General features: G+C 50.1%; 1 protein-coding gene across 5 annotated transcripts in view; it reads right to left on the bottom strand.

Moving 5' to 3' along the window:
* Positions 1 to 16,867, bottom strand: part of STIM1 (stromal interaction molecule 1) — an 83,778-nt gene that overhangs the window by 30,555 nt on the left and 36,356 nt on the right. For all 5 annotated transcript variants that reach the window (XM_082762600.1, XM_082762599.1, XM_082762601.1 and 2 more), the window contains exons 3-5: positions 13,187 to 13,301; positions 9,777 to 9,888; positions 8,401 to 8,516 (exon numbers count right to left, since the gene is read on the bottom strand). In XM_082762600.1, the coding sequence (XP_082618726.1) occupies positions 8,401 to 8,516; positions 9,777 to 9,888; positions 13,187 to 13,301 (343 nt within the window). The remainder of the gene's footprint in view (positions 1 to 8,400; positions 8,517 to 9,776; positions 9,889 to 13,186; positions 13,302 to 16,867) is intronic.

Below are 16,867 nucleotides of genomic sequence, written 5' to 3' on the forward strand. Positions count from 1 at the left end.
TCCCGGCTCAGCTGCAGCAGCAGCAGCAGGAGCTCATTGAATTACGGTACCTGCACTGCTCAGGTCATCTCTGTGTAACTTTACACCGCTTTGCTCCACTTTGTTCTTCCTGACCAACTGTTCAGGCTGCATTCAACTTCAGCGTGGTGACGAGCAGCATGTGAGCCTGAAGCTGGACTGATGGCCGCGGGCACGAAGCAGCAGCAGGCGATGCAGCGCTGATGCCCCTGTGGAAGCCCAGGGGCACAGGCACAGATCATGGACACAACGACACATCTCAGCTTGTGCTGCTTGCTTTTTTCCTTTTTACTGCTCTCATTGTAGCCTGCTATACTTGAAGCTAAGGAAAAATCACCTCCCATTTGTCAGAAGATTAACAGAATTTCAGCAGAAACGGATTAAATAAAGATCTTGGCTTAGCAATACCGGTACAGCTCATGGAGATGTGTATAACCCCCTGCCTTAGGACAATTTTTTAAGTAAGAGTGAAATTTCCCTCTGGAATGCAATGGTTAATCTATTGCTGGAAAGTATCAGTGCCACCTGTCACCTGAAGTGTTTAATTGATGAAGAGCAATGCCTGGTAGCTATTGCTCTGCCCAGCCCACCAGCACCTGACTGCAGTATTAATAGCTTTAATTTGCTTAAACACACAAACACCACATGGGTCTCTGTAGGTGCATAAATGGAAGAAAGGAGAGGAATAACGTCCTCGTTCCAACTGAACCATTCAAAGGAACCGTGGGACGTGGCCGTGCCAGCAGCCCTGCACCCAGCTGATGTGGGTCATGGACAAGGCTGCTCCAGGAGCCCCCCGGGGGGGCCAGGAGGCCATCCAAGCACCTTCCCCCCTTCTGTGTCACCTAGTGCATCACCTAACGTGCCACAGAAGAGTCCAGTCATTCTCTGAAAACACTCACTTGTAAATTCAACGCTAAAGAAATAAACAAGACTCGCATTGGCCCCGCTTCCCATTCCGGATGGATTATCACAACATCCTCTTCCTAAGAAGCAGCTCCTGGCAAGTTGCTGCACATGCATCACTTCAGATCCCTCTTATTTCGTGTCGTGAGAAGACTGCCTGGGCGACTCGTTCAGATGACTTGCTCTCTGCCCTCACACAATACCCAAGCTCTCCTCTCCTTTGCAGGTTTCCCCCCGTTCCCACTGCCTGCTTTGCCCAGCGCTGCAGCTCTGCAGCTCTGCTGCCTTCCCAGCCGGGCAGCTCCAGCCTGCCTTAGCCCGGGGTGCTGGGTGCAGCCCCGTGAGACACCGACCAAACCCAGCCCCGACCAAACCCAGCCCCAACCAAACCCAGCCCCAACCAAACCCAGCCCCGCTGACTCACAGCCTCCTCCTGCTGCCAAAGCCACACCACGCAGCCGCCTGGCAAGCATCCTTCCTCTCCGGCGGCTTCCACTGAAGACAAGCATTAAGGAAACAATAGGGAAAACTCAGCTTAGACATAAAAGTTGCCTTTTTGCTTCCTGCAGCCCTGCAAGAATGCAGGTTCACCAGAACTGAAGTCCTCATTCCTGGGAAGAAGTGTGTGGCTAACGACGAGCACTGCGAGCAGGGCCAGGGCCACCAGCTGGGATGGACATCCCGGCCACTGCCTCTGAGTGGTTCAAAGAATGGTAAATAAAAACCCAAATCATCTGAAACTTGATTACTTTACCCCAGTTTGTGCACTCTCATACTCTGTGACAGATCCAAGCCGTGCTTGGATTCAGCCCATCTCCCCGCAGACCAGACAGGCTGCAGCTTCCACATGGGCTTCAGGAGGGGGGAAAGGACAGACGTACAGCTGTTACATTTTGTACTGACGCTCACAAAAAACAGCGTTTACCACAAACTGCCAATTATTTTTCCACAAATGGAATTCTCCGTACCATTAACCTACTCAAAAATGAAGAGCATAAAGCATGTTCACTAGCTATTGTTGCAACTAAGTGGGGTTTCCCCGACAAGCATTTCACCAAGTCCCTTTCCAGAACGCACATTGGTTTGCTGTGCACAATGCCACCCCCTGCCACCAAACCACACCAAACACACAAACCCACCCATATTCCCCTAATAGCTAGCAGAAGTGCCTGGAATTTAGCAAATGAACGATTATAGCTTCCAAACAGCTTAAGCTGCATTTTAGTAAAACCCTTGGAGGGGCTCTGTTGGGGTCCGCTGGAAGCGCTGCCGCGGGGGCTGGTGGCTCACCAGGGGGACGGGACGGCTGCAAATGCTGTTTCCTTCCAAGTGCCAACACAGCAGGAGAAGATGCATTCAGAATCGCAGTGCCACGTCCATCTACTTCACCACAACCTCACCTGCCTCCAAAGGCGTGTGCCTGGCTGCTCTCGGCCACAGCTACGTGAACCACAAGACTGCCTCACCAGCACTCAGCTCACACACACTGCTGCGGCCCCACGAAATGCCCAAGGTGCTGGGATCACGCTTGGTTTGATCAAACTGCTCCAGATCAGACATTTCGTGCCAGAACACCTCTTCTGCTTACTGCCTTTCTAACAACTCTGCTTTGCAAAGGCATTAACCACCCCAGAGGAACGTGACTTATCCCAGCACAGAGCTGCCCGTGCTGCCCACAGTTTCTGCAGCCGGTTTCTGCGCGCAGACAGACCCCAGGCTGCGGTGCACAGCGCTGGGAAAGGCACAGGGAGGTGTTGTGCTCCTTCTCCAAAGACCTATGCCAAACAGAAGAGGTGGCGTTTTTCACGTTTAACATCACGTTAACATCACATTTTAACATCATTTTAGGTTAGATGTTAGGAAGAACTTCTTTACCGAAAGGGTTGTTGGACACTGGAACAGGCTGCCCAGGGAAGTGGTGGAGTCACCATCCCTGGAAGTCTTTAAAAGACGTTTAGACGTAGAGCTTAGGGATATGGTTTAGTGGGGACTGCTAGCGTTAGGTCAGAGGTTGGACTTGATGATCTTGAGGTCTCTTCCAACCTAGAAATTCTGTGTGATTCTGTGATTCACCCCTGGTTCCTGCACGAGGCGCACGGATGGGTTCCTTCGGCCGTGGCTGGCAGCCTTGACACAAGCACCCGCCAGGCTTGGCGCCCGTGGGCACCAGTGAGGTGCCCCTGCAGCACAGGATCACCCCTGAACGCTCCATTTTCTTGTTTTTATCTCACCATAGCAGGACTTTCTGCTGTCCCAGCTATTTAGCCTGTCTAACGCCCCGTGGCAGAAGCCGACCGCGTAGTGAGTGTCTCGAGCAGCTTTCAGAGCTGAACCTCAGCTGCCAGACAGCGCCAAGAGCACCACGGGTACAAACACTGCAGGGTGAGCAAACGGCACCGGGGACACCAGTTTCCGTGCTTTTTTTCTTTTTATTTGTGGGAGGCAAGGAGGAAGCACAGACACCGCTTTGCCAAAGCCCACAGCAGGCATGCAGGTGACTGCAGGATGATCATACGCTGCGTTGGGTTTGCAGCGCTGCCGTGTTTGATGTGTTAAAGAAGCAAGGTCAGAAGCTAAGCAATAGTAAAAGTGTAAGAGTAACCTGAATTTTTTTGAACCAGAGACCCACCATGAATGACACAAATTCAAAGCCTCAATTTTTAAACTGAAAGTTTCCCAATGTTTTGCTTTGGGAATAAAACCCAGCTGGATTATTGGAAAAACAGCAATTTTAAAGCAACTTACATTAGCACTGATTAAACAAAAGAAATCTACATTCCACACCAGCTATTTATAGTGAAATTGAAGTATCAGAAAACATGGGAATTACTAATTTTTTGGTTCCTCTGTGGGAACTAATCAGATCTGCGATGCAGCCTGCCACGTGCAGAAGCAGATGTTTTCAGACAACACAGGAAAGAAGAAAAGCTCAGGCTGCAGCTGCTTGAGGTACAACAGCATAAAACCAAGTACAGAACACACACCTCCTTTAAAAACCAAGCTACCAGTCTTCTACATTTCCCTGAAGGCACTTGGCATTCGTGTCTCTGTCTGTACCAAGACTGGGACTTTCCTCCAGTACTGGAACACTTCTGTTTGCTAGTGGGCTCACACCAGAATCGGGTAAAGAACCTTACACCTTTGAAAGACTTGCTGATTTTGAGGACAATGGGATGTCTGAACACCAAGCACACCCCCTGGGTTTTTAGCTTCCTAGCTATTGTTAAAAAAAGCCACAGCTTATTTAACAGGTGCTTGTCACATGGACAGACAGCTCCACTGACGGACAGCGCTGACTTGTGAGCAGAAAAGTCACTTACAAAGTGTCCTAATGGGACAAAGCTGCTTGTCTGCATAGGTGCAGGAAATCCAAACACAATCCATTTAACTGTAAATATTTAAAGAGGATGGTAAATCTCACAGCGATAAATCAATCTGCTATTTGGTTAAGAAATTCTATTGCTTTAAACAAATAATGTTTAAGCGGGTCTCGAAGTACTTGACAAATACTCTTCTAATCACAACAAACAGAAACAAATCAGCCACACCAAGCTCTACCAACGGACACCTGGCTTTGTCCACCCCTGAGTGGACACCAAAGAAATAAACACTTACTGAAAAACAAAAAAAAAATAAAGTAAGTTCATCCAGAAACCTGCAACAAGTGCCACGTCCTGTTCGGGTGCCCATTGTCCAATCCAAAATCACACCACAGTGCTGCCTTGGGCAAGGTGAGGAGACAAACAGCTGAGTCTGTTACTTGAGAGTTAAGAAAAAAAATCTACATTCACTACTCACAAAGAAAACCCTATGGTTTTACATTTCACTGCTTGCTTCCTTAAATTCTCCTCTCCTGTTTCACCCGAAGTTGTGATATTTGGTCCTGGATGCATTTCTGAAGTAAGGAACAGGAAAACAAAGGAACACAGACACAGACTCGATCAGTTCATCTCGCTTGGTTTGTAATTTCACCACACTCCTGTGCGATGGATTAATTACAGAGCTGTAGCCCTGCAAGCGAGCAGACCTCTTTGAAGAGAGGAATCATACGTCTGGAGTCTGGCATAGAAAATGAGACCACAGGAGTCTGCTGATCAGCAAGCAAATTGGCCAGGCGCGCATCAGCTAAGTGGTGCTGGCTGAAGCCTCTGCTCCAAACTACAGGAGACATCAGAGAAGTTTTTAGCCTCAGGACAAGGAAGTCTTCCCGACTTCATGGGGCAGAATGAGAAACAGTGCCCTGGTACTTGGGCTGGAATCCCCCCTGGCAGTGAGACGTCTGGATTTGTGAGTCTGAAGGAAGCAGCCGTGGCACTCCAAGCTGGGCTGGGTGTATTTATTACTTCCTATGCATTGCAGGTACAAGAGCTTCTTTGTGAGAGACGAAAAACCCTTAAGGTCCTGTACCTGTGAGCCACATCCTGCTGCTGGGAGCTTCCCTTGCAGCGGCAAGGAGCAGAGGAGACCACCTTCACCGACCAAACAAAAAGAACAAGAACTGGAACGTACCTGAAACCACTGAATCTACTGCTGAGCCAGAAGAGCAGCTTCTGCAGCTTAAAAGGTCGCGGAGTACTTCCTGAATTACTGCTGATCGCTGATGGCTGCTGAGAACTGCTGCCTTGCAATCAATTTCTCAAGAAATTAGTTTTAGATAAGTGAGTTCTCACCATAATAAACCAGAGACAAATCCATTCAATTAACTACCAACTAGCAAATATTGCTGTCTAAAAAGCGTTAAATCCCTGCTTCAGCTAAAAGCTTAAAGGATTCACATACCTGATCGGTATTGTATTGGGTTTAATGGCAAGGTTTTGGTTGTGGGGGGCTGCAGGGTGGCCTCTGTCCAGCAGAGCCCAGCAGCTGCCCCATGTCAGGTAAGGGCCAGGTTCAGCCGGCTCCAAAGGGACCTGCTGCTGCCCAGAGCTGAGCCAGTAAGAGATGTTGTTTGTGCCTCTGGGAGAGCAGATTGAAGAAAGGGAAAACCAAAACTGCTGCACAACAGTAGATGGAGAGAGGAGTGAGAAGCAGCCCTACAGCCCCTAAGGTCAGTGCAGCAGGAGGCAGGAGGTGCTCCATCAACCAGAGCACAAGTTCCCCTGCGGCCTGTGGAGAGGCCCCTGGTGGAGCAGGCTGTCCCCCTGCACCCATGGGTCCCACACGGAGCAGATCTCCACGCTGCAGCCCCCCCATGGGTGGAGGAGCCCCCGGTGGAGCAGGTGGATGGGGTCTGGGGGGAGCTGCCGCCCACCTGTGGGGCCCCGTGCTGGAGCAGTTTGGGACTGGGGGATGGACCCCGTGGGACGGAGCCGTGTGGGAGCAGTTCTGGAGGAGCTGCTGCCTGTGGGCAGCCCACATGGGGTCAGTTGGGGAAGGACGGCATCCATGGGAGGGACCCCACAGGGAACAGGGGCAACAGGGGCACAGAGGGACCGTGAGGGGTGGCGGGGATGAAGCCTCAGGGACTGACCGCAGCCCCCATTGCCCGTTCCCCTGCACTGCTCGGGGGGAGGAGGTGGAAGAGGTGGATGAGGGGAAGGTGCTGGAGTTTGTTTTTTTGTTTGTTCATCACTGCTCTATCTTGTTAGCAATAAATTCTGTTAATCTCCCTGTTCTGAGTCTATTTTGCCCATGACAGTAACTGTTGAGTGATTTCCCTGTCTTTATCTCAGCCGTTGAGCCCTTTCCATCACATTTTCTCAGTTTTATTCTTTGAGGGGTGGGAGTGAGCGAGTGGGGGGGGGAGTGAGGGAGTGACCCTGCTCCAAACACCAACCTGAAGCACTCCAAGTGCCACTCACCACGCACTGCAACCTGCATGACCGGAGGCTGGTGTTACAGTGCCACGGCGGCACGCAGCAGTACCTCTAACAGAGAGCAGCCGCTGACCTGGAATCACTGAGAGCAATTTACTCTGCCATTTCCAGAGCATCTTGCAACTGCCTGGCAGGTTCCTGCTCCGAGCCCTGCCGCTGCCAGCAGGAACAACGCAAGGGCAGAGCTGGGGCTGCCCCGTGCCGACCGAGAGGCCTGCGACTGAGAAAGGAAACCATCTCCGAGGGAGCACGTGTTTTGTAATGACTGCGAGCGAACACGGCTGGCTGTGTAACCTACACGGCTCATTCAGTCGGCTCCTGTCTCCTCCAAGCCTCATAAATTTCACCCGGTTTACTCCGAGCAGCCGATTTGCCCAGGATTTGCCTTGCTGCGCCGCCTCTCGGGAGTTTGGACACGGACTGAAGACAAGAAGTGATGGCACCGGCTGCACCAACGGCTGGACTTTGGAAGCACCTTATCGCTTCTCACCAGCCAAAAAAAATCAATTTCTCTGTGAGGTCGTTAGCGTGTCCACGTTGTGCAGAGCCAAGGTTCATCCTGCCTGCTACTGCCGACTCTCTGGTGCAGCCATCCTCGCTGGCACTGCCAACAGTGGGCAGTAGCAGACGCTTAAAAAAACACAGAAATAACAGAGGAAGTGGTATTTCTGATGGTGTGTATTTCCAGCTGCCAGCAACTGAAACCATGGCAGTTCCTGAGCCAGAATTTGCATCCAGACTATTGTATTTGCATTGTATTTGTATTGTATTGTATTGTATTTGGTGAGAAAGAACCCCTTTGTATTCATTTTTGAAAGCCTCTCATACAGGGGGTACAAGATGACTAAAAGGGAAAGATAAGCACTTTGCAGAAGGGCTCAGGACGTGTGCAGTCCATACAGGCTGCCTTAAAAACCCATCACATCTGCGTGATGCCAAGCAAAACAGGCCCCTGATCAAGCAAGGCTTCAGTTTACCTCACAAAAGCATCAAAAGCTAAAGAGGAAAACATGAATAAGTGGGAAAGACACAAGAAGTACATTTAATAAAGAGACGGCAGACATGAGGCAGACAGAACGAATGCAAAAGGAGCACCCCAAGCTGCGCTGAGATAAACATCAGAGTGCTCCTAGATCATCAACAGAAGCCTGTAATCAGCATCAAAAGAACTCAGTCCCTTGCTCTCATTCATCCTAAACACTGCTGTTCTGCTGGTTTGGAGGAGCTCTGCAGCCAGGACCCGGACAGCCTGCACTTGCACCTGAAGGCAGCTGCTGCAGGTGGATGCAGGTGGCTCCCATCCACAGATGTTAACACATAGCTGCAAACCCCACCGCTGGGCCACAGGGCCAGCACTGCAATTAAGGGAAAGGATGGAAAGGTTTCTCCTACAGACACGGGTGATCCCAGCAGGAAAATGCAGCCCATGCCTGCAAGAGGCCCATCAGACAAACACAGCGCTTTGTGGCAGGATGCCTCTCCGGCTGCAGAGCTGCTGGGTTACACCAGAGGCAACCTGTTGCTGTGTCTGGCTGATCACACCAGCAACAATTTAAACAGCATAAACTCTGGCTCAGGTTGATGTGTATCTCTGCTGTTTGATGCTGAGCAGATACCGTTCCTCTCACTTAACAGCGCTGAGGTTTGCAGTGTTACTTACAGAGAGGAGGCCCAAAGAGCACAGTGTCGAGAGCTTTCAGCTGCAGTTTCTGCCTGTGGCTTCTGTCTGTCATTTTCAGAACAGTTCCCATCATGGTAGCGTTGTTTACAGCTAGCCTGTAAAAAAAAAAAGAATGAGGCACGGTCATATCCATCTGAATTAATAACTGCCCATAATTAGTAACATGGAAACTACAGGAGGAGAAATGTGATGAACAGGACCAATAAACTACCTGCTTAGACCATCAGGACAAAAGAAATCCCTCGAATAAAGTTGTTTCTTGTAAAGAAGATCTGTATCAAAGTGTTAAACAGCATCATGGCAGTGTTTAAGAAGCATTTGGACTGTGCTCTCAGCCATATGGCCTGAATTTTTGGGTTGACCTGTGTGGAGCAAGGAGTTGGACTCAATGATCCTTAGGGGTCCCTTCCAACTCAGGATATCCTTTGATTCTACGATCATCTTTGGCTTCAGTTAGAGAGGATAAAAAAGTATGGCCATGCCTATTTTATTTATCCTGACAAGCTAAACTACTGACATAATTAATTTATTAAATCAATTTCCACTGATAGCCTTTGACATCTGACTGTAGGGACATACTTCCCACACAGAAGAAACCTGAGCACACACCTTGCACTGCCTTGAACACCTTTTTTTTTTTTTTTTTTAAAACTTATCCGTCAGTTTATAGGTTCCTGTACAGAGAGAATAACCTTTACCCAAAAAGCTGCACTCAGATTTTTCAAGTTTGTCATGAGTTTAAGCCACTTTACAGCCAGCACTTCTCTTGAGGATCTTGTGGGTTTGAAGTCTCCTTTGCTGGAGCATCAAGAGGCATGAATTAACAGCACGTACCAGTGCAGAGTGGTGCAGAGACACACACCTACCCCTGAGCCAGTGCCCCTGAACTTCTAGATGCAACCCAGCAAGCAGAGATCATCTCTTTGCTGAGGATGATGAACAATGACAGAGAAGCCTGGTGACCTCCCTGGGATTATGAAGGAAACCTGTGGCAGAGCCAGGACGTCACCTAGATCTGTTTTGCTCTAGCTCAGGGTTTTAGCTCTGAAAACACAGCTCGGGCATATGCAGACTGATGAACTCTGGTCCCAAACCAGCACGGACAGCATTTCCAACCACACCGCTCAAACTGCAGCCTCTCCTTTCACCCACAGCAGGTACCTGCCCACTTACAGCTAAATCAATCCCTGCAAAGAACACTGCAGCAGAGCCAAACCCTCCAAGTGTAACTGAAGCAGAACAGGAATCCTACGTGGCTCTGCACACGCAGATGAACTGCACATGATGTTACGAGCCACCTCAAGTCTGTTCTTCTCCCTGGCATGCCTCCCACAGACTACGCAGTGAGCACTGACCTGGGCATGGCATGTCCACTCAGCTGCAGCTTTCTGAAGGTCTCTTCGTACTGCGGCAGCTCGACATAGGTAATGAGCCACTGAACCACCTCGTCAACCGTCCAGTTATACACTGTGGGTAGAAAACATGCAAGCAGCTTAGGATTTTTACCAACTAAAATCATGAAGTCAGCAACAACAGCATAACCAGTTACTTCCCCGGATACACCTCTTCCTACCGCCTTCAGCAAAGGGAAAACATTTGTAGAGTTGAAACAGATACCTTCCTACAAAACATGCAGTGAGTCAGCATCGGAGGCCATGAGATCTCAAGGGCTGTTATACCAGGAATGTACCAGTGGCCGAGGTCCTCTGGGAGCCCCAAAGTATACGCAGGTGGTAAGGGAAACTGCTTTCTGTCATCCAAGTGATATTGCTGCTGTCTCCTAACTGCCAGCAAAGCACGTTTGTCCAGGGGAACCTTTCTCTGCAGTGCCCTCACCTGCCTCGTGGATTTCCATCATGCGCAGTCAGCCTGGGAGCCCTGCTTTGAGGGGCTTAACATCGACACTGAGAGACACAAAAAGCTCAAATACCATGGATAACAAAACCATTGGGAAGGGAGCTTCTGCCTTTCCAGCTTAGTTCTGCTGTACTTACAGTAGCAACGTGAAAGCAAAGGAAATCAGGCAACATAATCTTACATTGGGGTTGTTATTTTGCAATGCTTTAATTTATCAGCTTCTGCCTTTGCTGAGCGTGGGCTGAGTTCTCGGGGCATTTACCCAGCCTCCAGCAGCTCACAGAGCTCTGTGCTGGACGCCCACTCTGCCGGTCACTGCCTCGCACCCAGCCCAGCGTCCTCCAGGCTGACTCACGCGCGGTTTCCAACAGCCAAGCGGAGAAAAGACCCATTTACTACTGGCTTAAAGGGCTGTGTCAACACTGAACTCAAAGCTTCGTGGCCCCGTCTTAAATGTCAACAGTGATTTGCCCCACAAATATGAGAAGCATCTTCCAAATCACTCCAGCGAGCTCGGTGCCTCCAACAGCAGGATGACAGAACTGACGGGACGAGAGCCAGGAGTTCAGCAGGAGACAGCAAGGCTTCAGAAGAAGGTATAATCCTCATGTAAACTTGCAAAATGATTCATAGGTGCATGTTCGGAAACGCAAAGCTTTAGGAAACTCCCTGTAGTTACAGTCCCTGGACCACAAACTGTGGGAAACTCGTTTTTGTGGCCAGAAGCAAGATGTGAAACTGAAGCTGGGAGGGAAAGCGGTGCCCGTGGCCGTGCCCAGCGCAGCAGGACAGCCCTGCTGCACCCACAGAGCCCCCCAGGCCAAGGGGCAGAAACTCAAGCAAGCTCTGAAGCACCTGGGCACCCTGCTAGCCCCATCTGCTCCACGCTGGAGGCCCCCAGAGGGTCCCACTGGGCTGCACGGCCACGGCAGGGGCACGACGGCATGTAGTCTGCCGCGTGAAGAGATGGAGGCTGCGCCTGCTCTGCACCCTGCCCGCAGGCCATCTCCTGCTTCAAAGAGCCCCACGTACCGAGGGATTTATATAAATCAAAGCCAAGCCATTGTAAAAGCACCCCAACCTTTTGGAAAAGGGATGCAGGGAATGGGCACGCGTGTCCTGGACGTGCCTCGAGTGCTGTGTCAACGCTGCCCTTCGCAGCCGCACAGAGCCCTGGCCTTCTCGCCAGCTTCTACTGTTTTACAGCTCGCTTTCAAACGCCCGGATTAGTCTCCAAACGAGACCACTTTTGGAACCAGTCATTAATTTTGTCAGCCAGATACGCAGAACAATGAGAAAGAAAAGCAGCGCGCTAATTACATCCCCCAAAACAAGAGCCGTACCACAGGAGCTGCACGCAGAGCAGTGCCACTTCCTGCACTTGTCAGCAACAGGAAGAGAGCAAAAGCAGCTCCGCAATTAAGGGACCCGGGGAGTATCCCGGGACGGTCTCCTCCATCCCCTAATGGCTTCTGTGCTTACCCAACCAACGCTGAAACGCACTTCTGGCAAAGTCATCTGTAATCAGCCGCACCACAGAGTGAATATTTCTGACACAAGGCTTCCCCTGAACACAGCAGGCAGAGCGATTCGGGAGCGTCCTGCTGGCTCCAAGTGGCTTGGGCAAGAATTTTAACCACGTGGCTGCGCATCTCCGTGGGACAGGGAGTCTGGATAAACAATGCCAGGGCCGTGCCCAGAATCGCTGCACCTTCAGACAGCCCTTCAAAGAACGTGGTCCTGGGACTGGGAGAGATGGTGACATGCCTGCAGCTGTACCTACACAGGGCTTTGAAGGCACTGAGCACATCCCATCCCCGCGTAATTTAAAAGCCGAGGCTGACAAATCACGTGCAAATGGTACAGGACACGAAGGAGAAATGGAAAACTTGATAAATTCATCAGAAGACTAAAAGCCATTTTTTCAAGCAAGAGGTGTTCATAACATTATCTGATCTTGGAGGACAAAGGGAAGGGAAAAGACTACAGGTGAATTGATCAGCAGCAATTAAAACTATCAGGAAAAAAAAAAAAGATGTTCTCAGTCTTGAGAGCAGCAAATAGAATACTGAATAGAAAAGGACAACTGAGGAGCAAAATGCAGTCACTGGCAGAAATGGTTCAATGCCACAGATCACAGGAAACCCCCAATATATCAAAAATAAAAGTTTCTAACGCAGAAAGAAGGGGGAGGGGTGAGTTTTAAGATTTCTCAAAGCAGAAATTCTAAAATTCTGGTCAGGAAAAAAATCAAAGTGAAATTGTGCCAAGAAGTCCCAGTGAACCTAAAAGCTTCTTCAAAAAATCAGAAGTTTTAGGGAGTTTCCCACCAGGGACTGAACTTTCACCACCTCCCTGGACTAAGCTGCTGCGAAGAACAAAACCATTTCATGAGCTTGCAGCTTACATCTACGTTGAATGTATTTATGTACACTTAGTGGTTTAGGATTTTATTCTACCTTTTTTTCACTAGTTTAAGGAGCATCTCAAGTTCAGCAAATTTCTTCTCAGGGAAATACAATCTGTAGAAAAACTCCCACACAGCTCTATTTAATATGTAGGATGTTATTACCCCATAAAACATCAGCTGAAACTAGAATGTAAAGGAGAAACTGGAATAGGGCAATATTTGGCTCTATTTTAACACGTTTATAGGGGTAGAGAAAGAAAAACAATTTAGGCTTTTATGGCTGTACTCAGATGCCAGCACTAACAGTTGGAAAGAACCAAGAGCAAAAAAATGCAGAAATGCCCAAAAGAAAGAAGCTGGAAAAATAACTTAGAGAAGGCAGCAAAGGCAGAATAAGAGTATTTTCCCTGCGATGTACACACAGCCCTTTGTAGCAAGGAGTGTGTGTGTGTGGTTATTTAGGTTATTTAATTTTGCTTGTGTTTTTTATTTTTTTACCTTCAGATGTCTTCCAGGCCTTCCAAAGATCTTCCACGCTAATGAGCTTGTCTTCTCCATGGAAAGTGCTGTGCTTGACCGTTGGGTCATGGTAATTCAAGTCCTCTCTCAAGAACTAGGAGAAGAAGAAAGAGCAGGATTATTCTTCGATTCATCATTTAGACAACAGGAGAGTTAAAAAGTATTTCACCTTACAATTACTATTACATCCACATGTTGTCACGGAACACTTTCTGTAGCAAAGCCCTACAGCTCTGGGTTGCAGCACCTCAGGCTTTATTCACTCAGACTAAAACTACATCATCTGCCTGGCTGAGTTGCTGTAAGAAACACTGCCACTACTGAACACCTGCAGCTTGTTAGAGCTGCATGCATTTATCTCTACTTCCAGTCTCACGGTCGCATTTTGCCTCCTTTTTTATGCTGGGGAGGCCGCCCCGGGCCTGGAGCTGGTGGCGAGAGCCCAGCAGGGCCCCGAGGGGCGGGAGGGCCTGGAGCACCTCTGCCGTGCTCTGCCACGGCTTCTGCAGTACCTCTGGCATTTGGGAAGACAAGTCAGGCAATAACCAACAAGTATTTATGTTAAATTAATATTACATTGACTTTAATACAGATAAACACAGAGTACCAGAATAACATGACCTGGGCTGTGGGGATTGCAGACTTTTCTCCGGATTGTAACCGCTCCCAGAATTCAGCTAAATGGTGGAGTGGAACCGACTTGACGTCAGTGGGGTAACAATGAAAATAAAATAATTATTATTACTGGATGGGATTTGCAACTCCAAACGAAAGCTGAAGCCCGTGCTGTCCGCAGGGGCCGAGGTGTGTTCCCTCTGGAGGCTGCAGGGAGGGCAGCGCCTTGCTTTCGTGGAGGCAGCCTCCTGGTCCCCGCGGGCTCCACTGGTTACAGCGGGCTTACCGGGACAAAGCAGCTCCCAGCACATTTCCTGAAAAGTTAAGTCCAGTGGCTTACTCAATTAAATGAAAAATAGTGAAAAAAAAGGAGACTGCGGTGACGTAAAGGACAGCCCACGAGCCCACTGTGCCGGTGCTTGCAGCCTGCTTCTCCCAGTCCCCAAATGCTCCCGGGCGGTTTGTGGGGTCAATATTTGCCTTTTGCTTAAACCGTTCTCCATTTCCATTTTTGCTTCCTGTACGTTAATACGGTGCAACCAAATCACAGGCAAAACAGCAACAGCAATGGAAAAGACGAGTGGCACCCAAGGCAATCAGGTGTCAGGAGCGGTGAGGGCTGCTGCTGGTGCTGCTGGCTGGGCCACTGAAGAATATTTGTGTCCTGTCATCGCTGTCTGCAGCTGGATCAGAGCTCACTGAGGGAGCACAGCCATCACAACAGCATCTTTCTTTTGTTCCCATCCTCCTCAAATCTCAGGGGAAGATGGGGCAGAAACGGGAGACACCAAGAAAAAGTGAAGAAAATCATCAGAAAAAATGGAGTGGGAAAGTCTAACAAGGTTTGGGACGGCACTCTGGGTAGGAGGAGTTCAGGAGATGGGAGGCAAGCACGAGTATGTGAACACGGAACAGAGGGAAGGAGATGGCTCACATCCCAGTTCCTATTACAACAACTAAATTAAAAGACAATTTCACATGTAAATCCCTACCTGCACTCACTGACTCACTGTGTGATTACCAAGCAGATTTCTGTTCACGTTTTTTTTTAAGGTGAGGAGTGTAACAGAATTATTTCAAAAGCTACCTATGCATAGAGAGATTGTATTTCAATAGTATATTGGATATTAAAAATATCCACAGCAATTTTAACCTTCTGAACTCTTCACAAGCCCACTCGGGGCGCTGCCAATGCCAGCGCCAGGTGTCTGTAGCTGGAGCCTCTCGGTGATCTGCCCTCTTGCTTTCCAGCTTGCAGAAAGCATTAACTCCCCAAAAAATAAAAAATAAAAAAAAAATGCTTCTTGCAGAAGTGTTAGCTCCCCTCCCACGTTGTCACGGAGCACACAGGACACCAAACCCTCCGGGAAGCTGCAGCACGTGCAGCCCAGTGCAGCCGGGCCCCGGTCTGCCTCCCGCTGCTGTGACCTACAGGGCCGGCAGCAATGTCACCCGGCGTCACACACCGGGCGGCTGCGAGCTCCCACCGGGACACGGGGATCAGCTGCCGCTCTGTAAATTTAGCTCGGGGAGCACAGGGAGGGAAAGTGATCCCTCCCTCCCGGCTCCCTGCAGCACCCGGCACCCGAAGGAGCCCGCGGCACGCTCGCGGTGCTGCCAGCGCTGGGATGGGAGTCACAGAGGGGCATGGGGTGGAGGGGACCTTAAAGACCACCCGGGCCAGCCGCCTGCCCCAGGATGAGGGGATCCACCTCTCACTGGATGCAGGATGCGGCCACTGCCCCCTCCGACACGCCGGTCATGCCATGCCTGCACGGCTGGGAGAGCTCAGGGAGTGGCGCCGCATGCACCAAAGCCCAGGGAAATGCCAGGAGCAGCTTTTCTCCAAATGTCTTCTATGGAAAAGATAAGAAACAGAAGTGCAAACAGAGCAAGTCAGCCAGAGCTTGCCTCGACTGGTCTTCTCGGAGAGCTGGTCCTGCCTGGCGACTGGGGTCTCTGCAGGGCTGCTGGTGTCACTCGCTGTCTCCAACCCACGTTAGAAAATTGGAATATTTTCGGCTGTAGCGGGTACGACAGCTTCTGACCTGCTAACTCCGTATCCAGCAGCATCAGAAATGTTCTGAACACGGTGCTGAACACGACTGCTGCACCCACCACATGCTGCCAGCCAGCACAGGTAAATATGAATAAATACAGCTCCTGCTCTGCACGCTGACAAGCCCACAGCTCTCAGGGCACTTCTCCCACCTACTGCATGAACAGTTTTCTAGCTGGAAGTTGTAAGGCTCTCATTTTTTCCCCACCAGAGAAAACTCCTCTGAGAAATCTCGTCGAGATTTCACACCCACAGACAACCGTCCTGAGCACGTACACGATGTGCATTTTAACACATGTATGTGGAATAGCCGTGGGATACCCAGACGGCCAAACACCCAGCGAAAGGACCAGCACACAGAATACCAACCTCAAACCCTTACAGAGCAGCACTTCAGAGCACTGAGGACACGCTGCTGGTGCTATCCCTGGAGACCCAAAACCCAAAGTCCTGGACAAGTGTCTCTGGGTGGCCCTGCCTGGGCTGGGGCTGGAGCAGGCGATGTCCAGAGGGCTGCTCTGTGAACGCAGAGGCCAGGAGGTTTCTCACCACGTTCAGCGAGACAAAACCTCCACCATCAGGTGGAGAACCCCCCAAACACCAACTACAGCACCTTCTCAGGGTTATAGGACCTGGTCAGACACCCGTGTTTAAATTCTCCACCAGCTCATTATTCTCCCCTCTAAAAGGGGCAGGGATCTGGGGCTGCACGGGTTCTTTGGTTCACACAAGCCCCTGGTCTCGGAGGCTGAAAGCACACCCAAAACTCAGCAGTTCCATGAAGAACGATTTTCTGGAGATTAGCCTTGTGCTTTCTAATCTGCAGAAACCCTGACTGCCCGCAGGACCCCTGTGTCTCCTCCCCAAACCTTCAGCCCCCTCCCACGCTCCCAAATCCCACCAGCTGCACAGGGCAGGGGTGCCCCAAGAGCACCAGCTAAATGAGTGTGTGCTACGTGAGCAGAACAGGCTAACGGAGCTCAGCA

The sequence above is a fragment of the Aythya marila genome (genome assembly GCF_965140915.1).
Source record: "Aythya marila genome assembly, chromosome: 1".
In the NCBI taxonomy this organism is placed as follows: domain Eukaryota; kingdom Metazoa; phylum Chordata; class Aves; order Anseriformes; family Anatidae; genus Aythya; species Aythya marila.